The 21,966-nt window shown below is 45.8% G+C and overlaps 1 protein-coding gene across 2 annotated transcripts in view; it reads left to right on the top strand.

Annotated features, from left to right (window-relative positions):
- LOC124044313 (T-cell-specific surface glycoprotein CD28-like) overlaps window positions 1-21,966 on the top strand; it is a 31,415-nt gene that overhangs the window by 1,013 nt on the left and 8,436 nt on the right. For both annotated transcript variants that reach the window (XM_046363972.1, XM_046363973.1), the window contains exons 2-3: window positions 15,892-16,218; window positions 20,834-20,982. Coding sequence is in view for 1 of the 2 variants with exons in the window: in XM_046363973.1 (XP_046219929.1) it covers window positions 15,892-16,218; window positions 20,834-20,982 (476 nt within the window). In the remaining variant the exon portion in view is untranslated. The remainder of the gene's footprint in view (window positions 1-15,891; window positions 16,219-20,833; window positions 20,983-21,966) is intronic.

The following is a 21,966-nucleotide window of genomic DNA, read 5'->3' on the forward strand; positions in this document are numbered from 1 at the left end:
AAATGCCATATATTATGTCAAATTAGTAACATTTTACATTCAGATAGATATAATGTTATATTATCATCATCTATCTTATATCTATCTAAATAATAAATAATAATAATAATAATAATAATAATAAATGCCATTTAGCAAATTAGTAAAATGTTACAAATTTGACATAATATTTCTAAATTTAAAAAATATACATGTTAATGTCATATATGTATCATCGCAGTCTTTATTATTATTTATTTATGTAGTTATTTGTTCCATGTGTAAAACCTGGTAGTACTTATTATATAGGTGGATATCTATATATATATATATATAGCGCTTTGCAACAAAACACGATCATTTGTCTCTCTGAAATGAAACCTTCAAGTGATAGATGTCTGTCATTGAACAACCCCATGCCGTGATTCGGGTTGTGAGAAAACAAACCAAACTCTTTCATTTATTTGTGTTTATTTAAGCTTTATTTTAACAGGGAAGACATATTGAGACCGAGGTCTCTTTTTTAAAATTGTGCCCTGTATTTTGCAATATAAACGTGGGCCCCCCAGTTTTACCGTGGTATTGTGATACAAAGTGTCCCGGTGTGCTTTAGGACCATGCGGACTCCTCTGAGCAGTCTGGTGGGCCGGCTGAAGTGTCCCGGTGTGCTTTAGGACCATGAGGACTCCTCTGAGCAGTCTGGTGGGCCGGCTGAAGTGTCCCGGTGTGCTTTAGGACCATGCGGACTACCTCTGAGCAGTCTGGTGGGCCGGCTGAAGTGTCCCGGTGTGTGCTTTAGGACCATGCGGACTCCTCTGAGCAGTCTGGTGGGCCGGCTGAAGTGTCCCGGTGTGCTTTAGGACCATGCGGACTCCTCTGAGCAGTCTGGTGGGCCGGCTGAAGTGTTCCGGCTGGATTTAGGGCAGCATGCTGACAGCCTGTGTGGTGGCAAAGCTTCTGGAAGGCTGGCTCCAAACCCAACCGCAGTCCCGCAATGTTATTTTAGGCGTATGTGACGCAGCTAGCTCGCTTGCCCCACGGAGGTAGTTGGTTTTATAGTCGGACATTCAACAGCCATTCGCCCAAAAGCACTTTACAAATGTAAAACTCAGTAACTAATTCACCGTTTGTCACAGAAACATCAAATTGATGATTTATTCTATAAATGTCTAGTATACTTTTACAACCTTTGTTTTGAGTAGAAATTCCAGTTTTGATTTGATAGAAATACAGAAAATCCCAAATATTGCATTTAAAGATGAAGAAACCAATAACTAATTCAGTGATTGTCACAGAAAAAGTGAAAATATGCATTTATTTGCAATAACTTTAAAGAAATGTTAATTTGAAGTGCAATTGGTTCTATATGAAATTAGACAATGTTTACATAACGTTGTACAATGTTTACCATCTTAAATTGTATGCCAAATCAATGTTTACCATCTTAAATTGTTCCCAGAGCACATTCTGGAAAGTCTCTAGTCACAGTGGTCACTTTATTAGGTACAACCATCTATGCATCTGGAGCAGCGTGAATTCAGAACAACTGATGAAGCTGGGAAAGGAGATGGACTGTTTAAGTCCAGTTGGAGTTACAGTTAGTAAAGATGAGGGTTGGAATTATAAAATAAAATAAACAGATTTGAAACTTTTCTGAGTTACCAAGCACCATCACAGACGGGGCTGTCATTTTGCACATTCTGAAGTTCAAACAAACAGAATAGTTCTCTGCATGCTTTTAGTGTCCAGCAAGCCAAGACCACGGGACTTGATGTATGTAGGAGCAGTTTAGTATCGCGAATAGGGTGGTGAACCTAATAAAGTGACAACTGAGTGTAGATATCACAAACAACTCCTTGTGAGCAGTGTCTGTCTGTTATACGTTTGATCAATGGGTATAATGGTCAATCTGATCCCCAAGGTCCTCAGACTCACTTGGATATATGAGTTGGAGATAAAGGAGAAAATATGGAACCAGGACATTAAAACACTGGCAGAATTCTTTCATCCATTCACATAAAATGTATTTTAAAGTATAAATACCCTTCTAAGACCACTGTCTTTCTAGATGTTTTAGAAGGTTTGCAAATAGTTATTTCTACAAGGAATGTGAATTGAAAGGGATTTGGTAATACCTATGCAGGTGACCTAGTTTCTCCACTGGTATAATGTGTGGTAGTTGCACACCTCCCTGCTGAAATATGTAGAGCTGATTTGGGCCAGTTGACTTTTTTAATTTTTTTATTTTCTTTTGTGGACAAATCACATTTTCAAGTAGGCTTTGTGCTAGCAGAGAGAGCAAATAGCATACGGACAGCCTGGTTGAAGTCCTAGTTTTTAATGGTTAGTACCAGTAGATTGCAGAGGGGTTCACATACAGTTCAGAGGTAAATTATAATGTATACCTTTAGGCCAAAAACCAAACACGTACAGTCCACTTCTTAAATTAGTGTTTTTTTTGTTATCCACCCTCTGATATATTTAAATACTAATATATTTATACAGTATATACGTACACAACCGTCTGAAGTTTGGGGTCACTTAGAAATGTCCTTGTTTTTGAAAGAGATATATAAAAAAATAGTCCATTAAAATAACTTCAAATTGATCAGAAATACAGTGTAGACATGGTTAATGTTGTAAATGACTATTGTAGCTGGAGACGTCTGATTCTTTATGGAATATCTACATAGGTTACCGAGGCCATTATCACCAACCATCACTCCTGTGTTTCAATGGCACGTTGTGTTAGCTAATCCAAGTTTATAATTTTAAAAAGGCTAATTGATCATTAGAAAACCATTTTGCAATTGTTAGCACAGCTGTAAACTGTTGTTCTGATTAAAGAAGCAATAAAACTGGCCTTCTTTAGACTAGTTGAGTATCTGGAGCATCAGCATTTGTGGGTTTGATTACAGGGTCAAATTGGCCAGAAACAAAGAACTTTCTTCTGAAACTCGTCAGTCTATTCATGTTCTGAGAAATTAAGGCTATTCCATGTGAGAAATTGCCAAGAAACTGAAGATCTCGTACAACACCATGTACTACTCCCTTCACAGAACAGCGCAAACTGGCTCTAACCAGAATAGAAAGAGGAGTGGGAGGCCCCGGTGCACAACTGAGCAAGAGGACAAGTACATTAGTGTGTCTAGTTTGAGAAACAGACGGCTCACAAGTCCTCAACTACCAGCATCATTATATAGTACCCGCAAAACACCAGTCTCAACGTCAACAGTGAAGAGGCGACTCCGGGATGCTGGCCTTCTTGGCAGAGTTCCTCTGTCCAGTCTCAACGTCAACAGTGAAGAGGCGACTCCGGGATGCTGGCCTTCTTGGCAGAGTTCCTCTGTCCAGTCTCAACGTCAACAGTGAAGAGGCGACTCCGGGATGCTGGCCTTCTTGGCAGAGTTCCTCTGTCCAGTCTCAACGTCAACAGTGAAGAGGCGACTCCGGGATGCTGGCCTTCTTGGCAGAGTTCCTCTGTCCAGTCTCAACGTCAACAGTGAAGAGGCGACTCCGGGATGCTGGCCTTCTAGGCAGAGTTCCTCTGTCCAGTCTCAACGTCAACAGTGAAGAGGCGACTCCGGGATGCTGGCCTTCTTGGCAGAGTTCCTCTGTCCAGTCTCAATGTCAACAGTGAAGAGGCGACTCCGGGATGCTGGCCTTCTTGGCAGAGTTCCTCTGTCCAGTCTCAATGTCAACAGTGAAGAGGCGACTCCGGGATGCTGGCCTTCTTGGCAGAGTTGCAAAGAAATATCCAAATCCCCTGTCTTGGTAAAAAAGCAGAGGGATGGTCCTGGAGAAATGTAACCAATCTCAGATAAATAGACAGAGCTCTAGATGTAAGGACTGACCATCCATGAGCATAACAGGATAGTTTTAACCATTATGAAGCTATACACTGTTTGTTTACATTTACAAGTTTAGGGTTCTGATGGGGTGTGACAGTTGAACTCAGCTCAAGAGGCATTTATAAGTAAGCTATATTTTAGTTTTATTCTTCAAAATGCAATGCAATATTAATTATATATATATATATATATATATATATATAGTCCAGAAATGGATGTAGCAACTACAGATGGCCCCTTTAAGTCTATCAGAAGTGTGCGAGTTTGATCATGTGTCTATTAGGTCAAAAAAAAGATTATTTATTTAATCAGCATGAATTAGATTGAGCAATAAAAGCCCCCATTTTAATTCCATAGGCTGGGATCCACACTATGCAGCTGTTATTCTATAGGCTGGGATCCACACTATGCAGCTGTTATTCTATAGGCTGGGATCCACACTATGCAGCTGTTATTCTATAGGCTGGGATCCACACTATGCAGCTGTTATTCTATAGGCTGGGATCCACACTATGCAGCTGTTATTCTATAGGCTGGGATCCACACTATACAGCTGTTATTCTATAGGCTGGGATCCACACCATGCAGCTGTTATTCTATAGGCTGGGATCCACACTATGCAGCTGTTATTCTATAGGCTGGGATCCACACTATACAGCTGTTATTCTATAGGCTGGGATCCACACTATGCAGCTGTTATTCTATAGGCTGGGATCTGCACTATGCAGCTGTTATTCTATAGGCTGGGATCCACACTATGCAGCTGTTATTCTATAGGCTGGGATCCACACTATACAGCTGTTATTCTATAGGCTGGGATCCACACTATGCAGCTGTTATTCTATAGGCTGGGATCCACACTATGCAGCTGTTATTCACACTATGCAGCTGTTATTCTATAGGCTGGGATCCACACTATACAGCTGTTATTCTATAGGCTGGGATCCACACTATGCAGCTGTTATTCTATAGGCTGGGATCCGCACTGTTATTCTATAGGCTGGGATCCACACTGTTATTCTATAGGCTGGGATCCACACTGTTATTCTATAGGCTGGGATCCACACTGTTATTCTATAAGGCTGGGATACACACTGTTATTCTATAGGCTGGGATCCACACTGTTATTCTATAGGCTGGGATCCACACTGTTATTCTATAGGCTGGGATCCACACTATGCAGCTGTTATTCTATAGGCTGGGATCCACACTATGCAGCTGTTATCCTATAGGCTGGGATCCACACTAAGCAGCTGTTATTCTATAGGCTGGGATCCACACTATGCAGCTGTTATTCTATAGGCTGGGATCCACACTGTTATTCTATGGGCTGGGATCCTCACTGTTATTCTATAGGCTGGGATCCACACTATGCAGCTGTTATTCTATAGGCTGGGATCCACACTATACAGCTGTTATTCTATAGGCTGGGATCCACACTATGCAGCTGCTATTCTATAGGCTGGGATCCACACTATGCAGCTGTTATTCTATAGGCTGGGATCTGCACTATGCAGCTGTTATTCTATAGGCTGGGATCCACACTATGCAGCTGTTATTCTATAGGCTGGGATCCACACTATGCGGCTGTTATTCTATAGGCTGGGATCCACACTATGCAGCTGTTATTCTATAGGCTGGGATCCACACTATGCAGCTGTTATTCTATAGGCTGGGATCCACACTATGCAGCTGTTATTCTATAGGCTGGGATCCACACTGTTATGCTATAGGCTGGGATCCACACTGTTATTCTATAGGCTGGGATCCACACTGTTATTCTATAGGCTGGGATCCACACTGTTATTCTATAGGCTGGTATCCACACTGTTATTCTATAGGCTGGGATCCACACTGTTATTCTATAGGCTGGGATCCACACTATGCAGCTGTTATTCTATAGGCTGGGATCCACACTGTTATTCTATAGGCTGGGATCCACACTATGCAGCTGTTATTCTATAGGCTGGGATCCACACAGTTATTCTATAGGCTGGGATCCACACTGTTATTCTATAGGCTGGGATCCACACTGTTATTCTATAGGCTGGGATCCACACTGTTATTCTATAGGCTGGGATCCACACTGTTATTCTATAGGCTGGGATCCACACTGTTATTCTATAGGCTGGGATCCACACTATGCAGCTGTTATTCTATAGGCTGGGATCCACACTGTTATTCTATAGGCTGGGATCCACACTATGCAGCTGTTATTCTATAGGCTGGGATCCACACAGTTATTCTATAGGCTGGGATCCACACTGTTATTCTATAGGCTGGGATCCACACTGTTATTCTATAGGCTGGGATCCACACTGTTATTCTATAGGCTGGGATCCACACTGTTATTCTATAGGCTGGGATCCACACTGTTATTCTATAGGCTGGGATCCACACTGTTATTCTATAGGCTGGGATCCACACTGTTATTCTATAGGCTGGGATCCACACTGTTATTCTATAGGCTGGGATCCACACTATGCAGCTGTTTGGTTCCGGTTGGAGCGAATGGTCGCATCTGCACTTCGCTCCCGCGGGTAGTATAACTTTTTCATTATATTTCATTATAGCACAACGGTTTGATTTGTCTAATCTTAGCAATTTCTTCTCAGCTAGCTACATAGCCGTCTTTGTATCAAAGATAATTGCGTAATTATCGTATTTCGCCGTCCTAACGTAGTCTTCACTACCCAGCTAGCTAACGTCCACTGATTAGCTACACTGGAGAAACTATTACACTCAACTGAACGACTTGACTAGTGTAGTGTTAGCTAGCTACATAGCTGTCTTTGCTGTCTTCGTATCATCGTATCCAAGATAATTGTGTTGTTTAGGTTTAGAGTGTGTAGTCTTAGAGTGATTATCTTAATTTACCGAGGTTAGCTAGCCAGCTATTTGTCGTCCTTAACGTAGGAGACTCTGCTAGCTAGCCAACAGCTAGCCAACGTCTTCTGAATAGACTCAACAACCCGGTCGCATTCACAGGTAGTATCACATTTTCACTTCATTTCATTACAGTACAACGGTTTGATTTGTTTGATCGTAGCTAGCTACATAGCCGTCTTTGTATCAAAGATAATTGTGTAGTCTAGAGCGATTTTCTAGGTTAGCTAGCCAGCTATTGTCGTTCTTTTAACGCAACGTAACGTAACGTAAACAACACTGCTAGCTAGCCAGCTAGCCCCCGAATAGCAACACTGCAGAAACTATTACACTCAACGGAACGACTTGATTAGTGTAGTGTCAACAACGCACCCACTGCCAGCTGGCCTACTTCAGCAGTTCTGTATCATTTTAATCATTTTAGTCAATAAGATTCTTGCTATGTAAGCATAACTTTCTGAACATTCGAGACGTTTAGTCCACTTGTCATTCCAATCTCCTTTGCATTAGCGTAGCTTCTTCTGTAGCCTGTCAACTATGTGTCTGTTTATCCCTGTTCTCTCCTCTCTGCACAGACCATACAAACGCTCTACACCGCGTGGCCGCGGCCACCCTACTCTGGTGGTCCCAGCACGCACGACCCACGTGGAGTTCCAGGTCTCCGGTAGCCTCTGGAACTGCCAATCTGCGGTCAACAAGGCAGAGTTCATCTCAGCCTATGCCTCCCTCCAGTCCCTCGACTTCTTGGCACTGACGGAAACATGGATCACCACAGACAACACTGCTACTCCTACTGCTCTCTCTTCGTCCGCCCACGTGTTCTCGCACACCCCGAGAGCGTCTGGTCAGCGGGGTGGTGGCACCGGGATCCTCATCTCTCCCAAGTGGTCATTCTCTCTTTCTCCCCTTACCCATCTGTCTATCGCCTCCTTTGAATTCCATGCTGTCACAGTTACTAGCCCTTTCAAGCTTAACATCCTTATCATTTATCGCCCTCCAGGTTCCCTCGGAGAGTTCATCAATGAGCTTGATGCCTTGATAAGCTCCTTTCCCGAGGACGGCTCACCTCTCACAGTTCTGGGCGACTTTAACCTCCCCACGTCTACCTTTGACTCTTTCCTCTCTGCCTCCTTCTTTCCACTCCTCTCCTCTTTTGACCTCACCCTCTCACCTTCCCCCCCTACTCACAAGGCAGGCAATACGCTCGACCTCATCTTTACTAGATGCTGTTCTTCCACTAACCTCATTGCAACTCCTCCAAGTCTCCGACCACTACCTTGTATCCTTTTCCCTCTCGCTCTCATCCAACACCTCCCACACTGCCCCTACTCGGATGGTATCGCGCCGTCCCAACCTTCGCTCTCTCTCCCCCGCTACTCTCTCCTCTTCCATCCTATCATCTCTTCCCTCTGCTCAAACCTTCTCCCACCTATCTCCTGATTCTGCCTCCTCAACCCTCCTCTCCTCCCTCTCTGCATCCCTTGACTCTCTATGTCCCCTATCCTCCAGGCCGGCTCGGTCCTCCCCTCCCGCTCCGTGGCTCGATGACTCATTGCGAGCTCACAGAACAGGGCTCCGGGCAGCCGAGCGGAAATGGAGGAAAACTCGCCTCCCTGCGGACCTGGCATCCTTTCACTCCCTCCTCTCTACATTTTCCTCCTCTGTCTCTGCTGCTAAAGCCACTTTCTACCACGCTAAATTCCAAGCATCTGCCTCTAACCCTAGGAAGCTCTTTGCCACCTTCTCCTCTCTCCTGAATCCTCCTCCCCCTCCCCCCCTCCTCCCTCTCTGCAGATGACTTCGTCAACCATTTTGAAAAGAAGGTCGACGACATCCGATCCTCGTTTGCTAAGTCAAACGACACCGCTGGTTCTGCTCACACTGCCCTACCCTGTGCTCTGACCTCTTTCTCCCCTCTCTCTCCAGATGAAATCTCGCGTCTTGTGACGGCCGGCCGCCCAACAACCTGCCCGCTTGACCCTATCCCCTCCTCTCTTCTCCAGACCATTTCCGGAGACCTTCTCCCTTACCTCACCTCGCTCATCAATTCATCCCTGACCGCTGGCTACGTCCCTTCCGTCTTCAAGAGAGCGAGAGTTGCACCCCTTCTGAAAAAACCTACACTCGATCCCTCCGATGTCAACAATTACAGACCAGTATCCCTTCTTTCTTTTCTCTCCAAAACTCTTGAACGTGCCGTCCTTGGCCAGCTCTCCCGCTATCTCTCTCTGAATGACCTTCTTGATCCAAATCAGTCAGGTTTCAAGACTAGTCATTCAACTGAGACTGCTCTCCTCTGTATCACGGAGGCGCTCCGCACTGCTAAAGCTAACTCTCTCTCCTCTGCTCTCATCCTTCTAGATCTATCGGCTGCCTTCGATACTGTGAACCATCAGATCCTCCTCTCCACCCTCTCCGAGTTGGGCATCTCCGGCGCGGCCCACGCTTGGATTGCGTCCTACCTGACAGGTCGCTCCTACCAGGTGGCGTGGCGAGAATCTGTCTCCTCACCACGCGCTCTCACCACTGGTGTCCCCCAGGGCTCTGTTCTTGGCCCTCTCCTATTCTCGCTATACACCAAGTCACTTGGCTCTGTCATAACCTCACATGGTCTCTCTTATCATTGCTATGCAGACGACACACAATTAATCTTCTCCTTTCCCCCTTCTGATGACCAGGTGGCGAATCGCATCTCTGCATGTCTGGCAGACATATCAGTGTGGATGACTGATCACCACCTCAAGCTGAACCTCGGCAAGACGGAGCTGCTCTTCCTCCCGGGGAAGGACTGCCCGTTCCATGATCTCGCCATCACAGTTGACAACTCCATTGTGTCCTCCTCCCAGAGCGCCAAGAACCTTGGCGTGATCCTGGACAACACCCTGTCGTTCTCAACCAACATCAAGGCGGTGGCCCGTTCCTGTAGGTTCATGCTCTACAACATCCGCAGAGTACGACCCTGCCTCACACAGGAAGCGGCGCAGGTCCTAATCCAGGCACTTGTCATCTCCCGTCTGGATTACTGCAACTCGCTGTTGGCTGGGCTCCCTGCCTGTGCCATTAAACCCCTTCAACTCATCCAGAACGCCGCAGCCCGTCTGGTGTTCAACCTTCCCAAGTTCTCTCACGTCACCCCGCTCCTCCGTTCTCTCCACTGGCTTCCAGTTGAAGCTCACATCCGCTACAAGACCATGGTGCTTGCCTACGGAGCTGTGAGGGGAACGGCACCTCAGTACCTCCAGGCTCTGATCAGGCCCTACACCCAAACAAGGGCACTGCGTTCATCCACCTCTGGCCTGCTCGCCTCCCTACCACTGAGGAAGTACAGCTCCCGCTCAGCCCAGTCAAAACTGTTCGCTGCCCTGGCCCCTCAATGGTGGAACAAACTCCCTCACGACGCCAGGACAGCGGAGTCAATCACCACCTTCCGGAGACACCTGAAACCCCACCTCTTTAAGGAATACCTAGGATAGGATAAGTAATCCCTCTCACCCCCCCTTAAGTTTTAGATGCACTATTGTAAAGTGACTGTTCCACTGGATGTCATAAGGTGAATGCACCAATTTGTAAGTCGCTCTGGATAAGAGTGTCTGCTAAATTACTTAAATGTAAATGTTAAATGTTTGCAAGAGCGCCTTTTTCACTGGCTGTCCACTGGTTTAAAAACAATGATTGATAGGCAGCTTAAACCTCTTGAATTGAACCAATATTGGGTTCAAATACACATTTAGATTTGTCAACAGCCGTCCACAACCCGTAAGGCACAAATAGCTAAATGAGAGAACAGCAGTGTGATTCATATCAATGCCCTATGTAGATATCAATAACAAGTGATATCTGTATCGCTGTAGACCACACTGCTGTCATCCTTCACCACTGCTGTCATCCTTCACCACTGCTGTCATCCTACACCACTGCTGTCATCCTTCACCACTGCTGTCATCCTTACTGCTGTCATCCTACACCACTGCTGTCATCCTACACCACTGCTGTCATCCTTCACCACTGCTGTCATCCTTACTGCTGTCATCCTTCACCACTGCTGTCATCCTTACTGCTGTCATCCTACACCACTGCTGTCATCCTTCACCACTGCTGTCATCCTTACTGCTGTCATCCTACACCACTGCTGTCATCCTTCACCACTGCTGTCATCCTTCACCACTGCTGTCATCCTTCACCACTGCTGTCATCCTACACCACTGCTGTCATCCTTCACCACTGCTGTCATCCTTCACCACTGCTGTCATCCTACACCACTGCTCTCATCCTACACCACTGTTGTCATCCTTCACCACTGCTGTCATCCTACACCACTGCTGTCATCCTTCACCACTGCTGTCATCCTACACCACTGCTCTCATCCTACACCACTGCTGTCAACCTTCACCACTGCTGTCATCCTTCACAACTGCTGTCAACCTTCACCACTGCTGTCATCCTTCACCACTGCTGTCATCCTACACCACTGCTGTCATCCTTACCTCCAAGCGTTTATTCAAATTGGAAAATCTTTGGATGCCGACAGCAGTCGCACCATTGGAAGACAAAGCTTGGACTGTAGCCTACAAAAACATATTCGTGCTCTTTTCCCGCATCCATCAAACACATTTGGTATGTCATCATAGTGGTCTCTGATAGGTGGTCATCATTTGGTGTGTCATCATAGTGTCTCTGATTGGTGGTTATAATTTGGTGTGTCATCATAGTGGTCTCTGATTGGTGGTCATCATTTGGTGTGTCATCATAGTGGTCTCTGATTGGTGGTTATAATTTGGTGTGTCAACATAGTGGTCTCTGATTGGTGGTTATAATTTGGTGTGTCATCATAGTGGTCTCTGATTGGTGGTTATAATTTGGTGTGTCATCATAGTGGTCTCTGATTGGTGGTCATCATTTGGTGTGTCATCATAGTGGTCTTTGATTGGTGGTTATAATTTGGTGTGTCATCATAGTGGTCTCTGATTGGTGGTTATAATTTGGTGTGTCATCATAGTGGTCTCTGATTGGTGGTTATAATTTGGTGTGTCATCATAGTGGTCTCTGACTGGTGGTTATAATTTGGTGTGTCATCATAGTGGTCTCTGATTGGTGGTTATAATTTGGTGTGTCATCATAGTGGTCTCTGATTGGTGGTTATAATTTGGTGTGTCATCATAGTGGTCTCTGATTGGTGGTCAAACTCACTCAGGTGGAACAAACTTAAATTTGCTCCTTTGATGTGAATGTCATTGAGAAAACAGATTTACAAAGTGTAAAATATATTTTTTTGCAAACATCCTTTCTGAATTTAAAAGTAATCCTCTCAGTAATGATCTAGTTTTTCAGAAGTATCTGTAATCTGATTACAATATTGATGCTGGTAGTTTAACAGAGTACAGTTACTATTTTTTGTAATCCCTTACTCCCCAACCCTGCTAAGGGGATATACTTCTCAATCCTGTAACATATTCCTGTAACCTAATTATATGTCAGCCTAGCACCCCCCCCCCCAATGTCTTAGACTCTAAATAATTAATGAATCTGGTTACTGATGTGGTATACACCTCATATTCCAGTCTGTGTCTTAGACTCTAAATAATTAATGAAGCTGGTTACTGATGTGGTATTCACCTCATATTCCAGTCTGTGTCTAAGACTCTAAATAATTAATGAAGCTGGTTACTGATGTGGTATTCACCTCATATTCCAGTCTGTGTCTAAGACTCTAAATAATTAATGAAGCTGGTTACTGATGTGGTTTACGCCTCATATTCCAGTCTGTGTCTAAGACTCTAAATAATTAATGAATCTGGTTACTGATGTGGTATTCGCCTCATATTCCAGTCTGTGCCAGGGAAACAGTCCTGTAGTGTAGCATCCGTGTCATCAGACCACTTCCATATTGAGCGCGTCACTGGTACTTCCTGTTTGAGTTTTTACTTGTAAACAGTAATCGGGAAGATAGAGTTATGGTCATATTTGCAGAATGGAGGGCGAGGGAGAGCTTTGTACGCATTATTATTATTATTATTATTATTATTATTATTATTATTATTATTATTATTATTATTATTATTATTATTATCTCTGTGTGTGGAGTCAAGGTGGTCTTGAGTATCTGCAAAAAATTCACGTCACGTCTGTCACAGACTGGTCTCCCCCTGTCTGCCTGACCTCAGCACCATCACAGACTGGTCTCCCCCTGACTGCCTGACCTCAGCACCATCACAGACTGGTCTCCCCCTGACTGCCTGACCTCAGCACCATCACAGACTGGTCTCCCCCTGACTGCCTGACCTCAGCACCATCACAGACTGGTCTCCCCCTGACTGCATAACCTCAGCACCATCACAGACTGGTCTCCCCCTGACTGCATAACCTCAGCACCATCACAGACTGGTCTCCCCCTGTCTGCATAACCTCAGCACCATCACAGACTGGTCTCCCCCTGACTGCATAACCTCAGCACCATCACAGACTGGTCTCCCCCTGACTGCATAACCTCAGCACCATCACAGACTGGTCTCCCCCTGACTGCATAACCTCAGCACCATCACAGACTGGTATCCCCCTGACTGCATAACCTCAGCACCATCACAGACTGGTCTCCCCCTGACTGCATAACCTCAGCACCATCACAGACTGGTCTCCCCCTGTCTGCATAACCTCAGCACCATCACAGACTGGTCTCCCCCTGTCTGCCTGCCCTCAGCACCATCACAGACTGGTCTCCCCCTGTCTGCCTGACCTCAGCACCATCACAGACTGGTCTCCCCCTGTCTGCATAACCTCAGCACCATCACAGACTGGTCTCCCTCTGTCTGCCTGACCTCAGCACCATCACAGACTGGTCTCCCCCTGTCTGCCTGCCCTCAGCACCATCACAGACTGGTCTCCCCCTGTCTGCCTGACCTCAGCACCATCACAGACTGGTCTCCCCCTGTCTGCCTGACCTCAGCACCATCACAGACTGGTCTCCCTCTGTCTGCCTGACCTCAGCACCATCACAGACTGGTCTCCCTCTGTCTGCATAACCTCAGCACCATCACAGACTGGTCTCCCCCTGACTGCCTGACCTCAGCACCATCACAGACTGGTCTCCCCCTGACTGCCTGACCTCAGCACCATCACAGACTGGTCTCCCCCTGACTGCCTGACCTCAGCACCATCACAGACTGGTCTCCCCCTGACTGCCTGACCTCAGCACCATCACAGACTGGTCTCCCCCTGACTGCCTGACCTCAGCACCATCACAGACTGGTCTCCCCCTGTCTGCCTGACCTCAGCACCATCACAGACTGGTCTCCCCCTGACTGCCTGACCTCAGCACCATCACAGACTGGTATCCCCCTGTCTGCCTGACCTCAGCACCATCACAGACTGGTCACAGACTGGCACAGGCAGCACCAGCAGCACCGGCAGCACCAGCTGCACCGGCAGCACCGGCAGCACCAGCAGCACCGGCAGCACCGGCAGCACGAGTTTATTTCTATCCTTTTGGAATATTTCCTGATAACAATGTTACATTTCATAACTTCTTATAACAATAAAAGCTAATTTACCAACATTTCTGAAAATGGATATATAGCGTTTTGGAATTAAACTCTTCAGAGAGAGAAGAGGGTTCACAATGTTTTTTCTGATATTGAATGTTGCAGTCACAGATGGGTTCATTTTATCTTTATAATCAAACAACAAAAGGTTCAGAGATGTAATGTGGCAACCACTTCCTGGCTGAGCAAACAGGATGGAGTGAGGTATGATGTAAACAACTGCTGCACAGTGGTTCTTCACATCTCTGTGTCACATACTAGTACTGTAGATTCTTCTGGAACGTGACGTCACTATCCCAACAGTGCAGACGTAAAATAATACTAAAGTTCCTAACCCACCAAACTAGTGTCCTGTCCAGTGGGGTGTACTCTACATCAATCTGCCTCACGACAGAAACAGGAGATAGACTAGTGTCCTGTCCAGTGGGGTGTACTCTACATCAATCTGCCTCACGACAGAAACAGGAGATAGACTAGTGTCCTGTCCAGTGGGGTGTACTCTACATCAATCTGCCTCACGACAGAAACAGGAGATAGACTAGTGTCCTGTCCAGTGGGGTGTACTCTACATCAATCTGCCTCACGACAGAAACAGGAGATAGACTAGTGTCCTGTCCAGTGGGGTGTACTCTACATCAATCTGCCTCACGACAGAAACAGGAGATAGACTAGTGTCCTGTCCAGTGGGGTGTACTCTACATCAATCTGCCTCACGACAGAAACAGGAGATAGACTAGTGTCCTGTCCAGTGGGGTGTACTCTACATCAATCTGCCTCACGACAGAAACAGGAGATAGACTAGTGTCCTGTCCAGTGGGGTGTACTCTACATCAATCTGCCTCACGACAGAAACAGGAGATAGACTAGTGTCCTGTCCAGTGGGGTGTACTCTACATCAATCTGCCTCACGACAGAAACAGGAGATAGACTAGTGTCCTGTCCAGTGGGGTGTACTCTACATCAATCTGCCTCACGACAGAAACAGGAGATAGACTAGTGTCCTGTCCAGTGGGGTGTACTCTACATCAATCTGCCTCACACTACAGAAACAGGAGATAGACTAGTGTCCTGTCCAGTGGGGTGTACTCTACATCAATCTGCCTCACGACAGAAACAGGAGATAGACTAGTGTCCTGTCCAGTGGGGTGTACTCTACATCAATCTGCCTCACACTACAGAAACAGGAGATAGACTAGTGTCCTGTCCAGTGGGGTGTACTCTACATCAATCTGCCTCACACTACAGAAACAGGAGATAGACTAGTGTCCTGTCCAGTGGGGTGTACTCTACATCAATCTGCCTCACGACAGAAACAGGAGATAGACTAGTGTCCTGTCCAGTGGGGTGTACTCTACATCAATCTGCCTCACGACAGAAACAGGAGATATACTAGTGTCCTGTCCAGTGGGGTGTACTCTACATCAATCTGCCTCACACTACAGAAACAGGAGATAGACTAGTGTCCTGTCCAGTGGGGTGTACTGTACATCAAGCTGCCTCACACTACAGAAACAGGAGATAGACTAGTGTCCTGTCCAGTGGGGTGTACTGATACATCAAGCTGCCTCACGACAGAAACAGGTTCCTGCCCTCTATCATGTCATAGTCACTTAACCCACCCTCCTTGTTTCCCCATACAGACAGACCTCTGTCCATACAGAGTGTATCTCTCCACAGCAGAGTGTCCATCTCCTGCCCCAACATGACAGGAGACGATCTGAGATTCCACCTCTCTTTGAACCGGTCCCTCGTTCACACCACAGTGCTCAAGAGGAACCAGAATCACACCAGAAACAACCAATCAGACACCTGGGTCCAGTTCTACCCAGCTGAACAGAACCTGACCCACAACCTAACCAACCACTATGTGTTCACGGTCAATGGAACAGGACTGTACATCTGCAGAGCAGAGAGGCTGTGGTCACCCCCTTATGAAGTGGATTCTGTTCACACTCTACTGATAACAGGTAAGGGACTGAATACAAAGATGATGCACTGCACAAATGAACTGACCTGGTCCGAGATCTATAACACAACCAGACTATCCTAGCCTGGTCCCAGATCTATAACACAACCAGACTATCTTAGCCTGGTCCCAGATCTATAACACAACCAGACTATCTTAGCCTGGTCCCAGATCTATAACAGAACCATACTATCTTAGCCTGGTCCCAGATCTATAACAGAACCAGACTATCTTAGCCTGGTCCCAGATCTATAACACAACCAGACTATCTTAGCCTGGTCCCAGATCTATAACAGAACCAGACTATCTTAACCTGGTCCCAGATCTATAACAGAACCATACTATCTTAGCCTGGTCCCAGATCTATAACAGAACCAGACTATCTTAGCCTGGTCCCAGATCTATAACAGAACCAGACTATCTTAGCCTGGTCCCAGATCTATAACAGAACCATACTATCCTAGCCTGGTCCCAGATCAATAACAGAACCATACTATCCTAGCCTGGTCCCAGATCTATAACAGAACCATACTATCCTAGCCTGGACCCAGATCTATAACAGAATCATACTATCCTAGCCTGGTCCCAGATCAATAACAGAACCATACTATCCTAGCCTGGTCCCAGATCTATAGCAGAACCATACTATCCTAGCCTAGTCCCAGATCTATAACAGAACCATACGATCCTAGCCTGGTGCTAGATCTATAACAGAACCATACTATACTAGCCTAGTCCCAGATCTATAACAGAACCATACAATCCTAGCCTGGTCCCAGATCTATAACAGAACCATACAATCCTAGCCTGGTCCCAGATCTATAACAGAATCATACTATCCTAGCCTGGTCCCAGATCTATAACAGAATCATACTATCCTAGCCTGGTCCCAGATCTATAACAGAACCATACTATCCTAGCCTGGTCCCAGATCTATAACATAACCATACTATCCTAGCCTGGCCCCAGATCATTAACAGAACCATACATTCCTAGCCTGGTCCCAGATCATTAACAGAACCATACATTCCTAGCCTGGTCCCAGATCTATAACAGAACCATACGATCCTAGCCTGGTCCCATATCTATAACAGAACCATACGATCCTAGCCTGGTCCCATATCTACAACAGAACCATACTATCCTAGCCTGGTCCCAGATCTATAACAGAACCATACTATCCTAGCCTGGTCCCAGATCTACAACAGAACCATACTATCCTAGCCTGGTCCCAGATCTATAACAGAACCATACTATCCTAGCCTGGTCCCATATCTATAACAGAACCATACTATCCTAGCCTGGTCCCAGATCATTAACAGAACCATACATTCCTAGCCTGGTCCCAGATCATTAACAGAACCATACATTCCTAGCCTGGTCCCAGATCTATAACAGAACAATACTATCCTAGCCTGGTCCCAGATCTATAACAGAACCATACTATCCTAGCCTGGTCCCAGATCTATAACAGAACCATATTATCCTAGCCTGGTCCCAGATCTATAACAGAACCATGAGATCCTAGCCTGGTCCCAGATCTATAACAGAACCATACAATCCCAGCCTGGTCCCAGATCTATAACAGAACCATATTATCCTAGCCTGGTCCCAGATCTTTAACAGAACCATACTATCCTAGCCTGGTCCCAGATCTATAACAGAACCCTACTATCCTAGCCTGGTCCCAGATCTTTAACAGAACCATACATTCCTAGCCTGGACCCAGATCTATAACAGAACCATACTATCCTAGCCTGGTCCCAGATCAATAACAGAACCATACTATCCTAGCCTGGTCCATGATCTATAACAGAACCATGAGATCCTAGCCTGGTTCCAGATCTATAACAGAACCATGAGATCCTAGCCTGGTCCCAGATCTATAACAGAACCATACAATCCTAGCCTGGTCCCAGATCTATAACAGAACCATGAGATCCTAGCCTGGTCCCAGATCTATAACAGAACCATACAATCCCAGCCTGGTCCCAGATCTATAACAGAACCATATTATCCTAGCCTGGTCCCAGATCTTTAACAGAACCATAATATCCTAGCCTGGTCCCAGATCTATAACATAACCATACTATCCTAGCCTGGTCCCAGATCAATAACAGAACCATACAATCCTAGCCTGGTCCCAGATCTATAACAGAACCATACTATCCTAGCCTGGTCCCATATCTATAACAGAACCATACAATCCTAGCCTGGCCCCAGATCATTAACAGACCCACACTATCCACGCCTGGCCCCAGATCATTAACAGAACAATACTATCCTAGCCTGGTCCCAGATCATTACCAGAACCATACTATCCTAGCCTGGTCCCATATCTACAACATAACCATACAATTCTATTCTTGTCCCAGATCTATAACATAACCATACTATCCTAGCCTGGTCCCAGATCAATAACAGAACCATACCATCCTAGCCTGGTCCCAGATCTATAACAGAACCATACTATCCTAGCCTGGTCCCATATCTATAACAGAACCATACAATCCTAGCCTGGCCCCAGATCATTAACAGACCCACACTATCCACACCTGGTCCCAGATCATTAACAGAACAATACTATCCTAGCCTGGTCCCAGATCTATAACAGAACCATACTATCCTAGCCTGGTCCCAGATCTATAACAGAACCATACTGTTATGCAGGTGAGTGAGGACCCAAAAGCGATATAACGGAAACAGAGTCTTTTAATGTCCAAACAGGGAAAACATAACTCCTCAATCATTACAGGGGAAGTCCAAACAGGGAAAACACAAATCCTCTAGTTTAACAGGAGAGTCCCCCTTCTAGTTGTTGAGGAGAGTGGCAGGGCTAGTGGCAACAGACTGCAGGTCCCTTCGGGTAGGCGCGGGCCGTAGAGGATAGAGACACCTGCTCACACGTAGTATCTGATGACGAGACAGAATACAACTGGACGGAACAAAAGCAAAGCAAACAGCAAACAAGAATCCGACAAGGACAGAAGCAGAAACAGAGAGAGAAATAGAGACTTAATCAGAGGGCAAAATAGGGGACAGGTGTGAAAGAGTAAACAAGGTCGTTAGGAGAATGAGGAACAGCTGGGAGCAGGAACGGAACGATAGAGAGAGAGAGGAATAGAGAGAGAGAAAGAAACCTAATAAGACCAGCAGGGGGAAACGAAGAGAAGAGAAAGCACAGGGACAAGACATGACAATACAATACATGACACATACTATCCTAGCCTGGTCCCAGATCTATAACAGAACCATACTATCCTAGCCTGGTCCCAGATCTATAACAGAACCATACTATCCTAGCCTGGTCCCAGATCTATAACAGAATCATACTATCCTAGCCTGGTCCCAGATCTATAACAGAACCATACTATCCTATCCTGGTCCCAGATCTATAACAGAACCATACTATCCTAGCCTGGTCCCAGATCTATAACAGAACCATACTATCCTATCCTGGTCCCAGATCTATAACAGAACCATACTATCCTAGCCTGGTCCCAGATCAATAACAGAACCATACTATCCTAGCCTGGTCCCAGATCAATAACAGAACCATACTATCCTAGCCTGGTCCCAGATCTATAACAGAACCATACTATCCTAGCCTGGTCCCAGATCTATAACAGAACCATACTATCCTAGCCTGGTCCCAGATCTATAACAGAACCATACTATCCTAGCCTGGTCCCAGATCTATAACAGAACCATACTATCCTAGCCTGGTCCCAGATCTAAAACAGAACGATACTATCCTCGCCTGCTCCATAATCTATAAAAGAAACACACTGTCCTAGAATGATCCCAGATCTATAACAGAACCATACTATCCTAGCCTGGTCCCAGATCTATAACAGTACCATACTATCCTAGCCTGGTCCCAGATCTATAACAGAATCATACTATCCTAGCCTGGTCCCAGATCTATAACAGAACCCTACTATCCTAGCCTGGTCCCAGATCTATAACAGAACCATACTATCCTAGCCTGGTCCCAGATCTATAACAGAACCCTACTATCCTAGCCTGGTCCCAGATCTATAACAGAACCATACTATCCTAGCCTGGTCCCAGATCTATAACAGAACCATACTATCCTAGCCTGGTCCCAGATCTAAAACAGAACGATACTATCCTCGCCTGCTCCATAATCTATAAAAGAAACACACTGTCCTAGAATGATCCCAGATCTATAACAGAACCATACTATCCTAGCCTGGTCCCAGATCTATAACAGTACCATACTATCCTAGCCTGGTCCCAGATCTATAACAGAACCATACTATCCTAGCCTGGTCCCAGATCTATAACAGTACCATACTATCCTAGCCTGGTCCCAGATCTATAACAGAATCATACTATCCTAGCCTGGTCCCAGATCTACAACAGAATCATACTATCCTAGCCTGGTCCCAGATCTACAACAGAATCATACTATCCTAGCCTGGTCCCAGATCTATAACAGAACCATACTATCCTAGCCTGGTCCCAGATCTATAACAGAACCATACTATCCTAGCCTGGTCCCAGATCTATAACAGAACCATACTATCCTTGCCTGGTCCCAGATCTTATTTCTTATTACGGACTTCTTGTGTGTTCTGATTGGTTCACAGAGAAGCAGTGTCTGAAACCCCATGATCCACTGGCCGAACAGAGTTGTGTGGAGGATCCTAATCCCCTCCTTCTGTGTCTGCTGCTGGTCGGATGTGGGGTGCTACTCCTCTACAGCACCATCCTCACCATCATCGTCGTCCTCATCTGGGTAGGTAGATCCGGCACAATGACAGAGTCTGCGTTCCAAATTGCAGCCTATGGTAGGCCACTTTACTGCATCATGCACTTTATGGAACTACGATAGAAAACAGTCAGTGTAATCCTCGACACAATTTAAAATGTCTGGATAGGTCTTTTTTCAACTGTCACATAAAATCAGTCATTTGGGACGCAGACAGACTGACAGCAACGTGTCAGACAGACAGACAGACTGACAGCAACATGTCAGACAGACAGACTGACAGCAACATGTCAGACAGACTGACAGCAACATGTCAGACAGACAGACTGACAGCAACATGTCAGACAGACAGACTGACAGCAACATGTCAGACAGACTGACAGCAACATGTCAGACAGACAGATAACAACATGTCAGACAGACAGACAGACAGACTGACAGCAACATGTCAGACAGACTGATAACAACATGTCAGACAGACTGATAACAACATGTCAGACAGACTGATAACAACATGTCAGACAGACAGACAGACTGACAGCAACATGTCAGACAGACTGATAACAACATGTCAGACAGACTGATAACAACATGTCAGACAGACTGATAACAACATGTCAGACAGACTGACAGCAACATGTCAGACAGACTGATAACAACATGTCAGACAGACTGATAACAACATGTCAGACAGACTGATAACAACATGTCAGACAGACTGACAGCAACATGTCAGACAGACTGATAACAACATGTCAGACAGACAGACTGACTGACAGCAACGTGTCAGACAGACAGACAGCAACATGTCAGACAGACAGACTGACAGCAAAGTGTCAGACAGAATGACAGCAACATGTCAGACAGACAGACAGACTGACAGCAACGTGTCAGACAGACTGACAGCAACGTGTCAGACAGACTGACAGAAACATGACAGACAGACAAATAACAACGTGTCAGACAGACTGACAGAAACATGACAGACAGACAGACTGACAGCAACGTGTC

The sequence above is a fragment of the Oncorhynchus gorbuscha genome, linkage group LG09 (genome assembly GCF_021184085.1).
Source record: "Oncorhynchus gorbuscha isolate QuinsamMale2020 ecotype Even-year linkage group LG09, OgorEven_v1.0, whole genome shotgun sequence".
Lineage (NCBI taxonomy): Eukaryota > Metazoa > Chordata > Actinopteri > Salmoniformes > Salmonidae > Oncorhynchus > Oncorhynchus gorbuscha.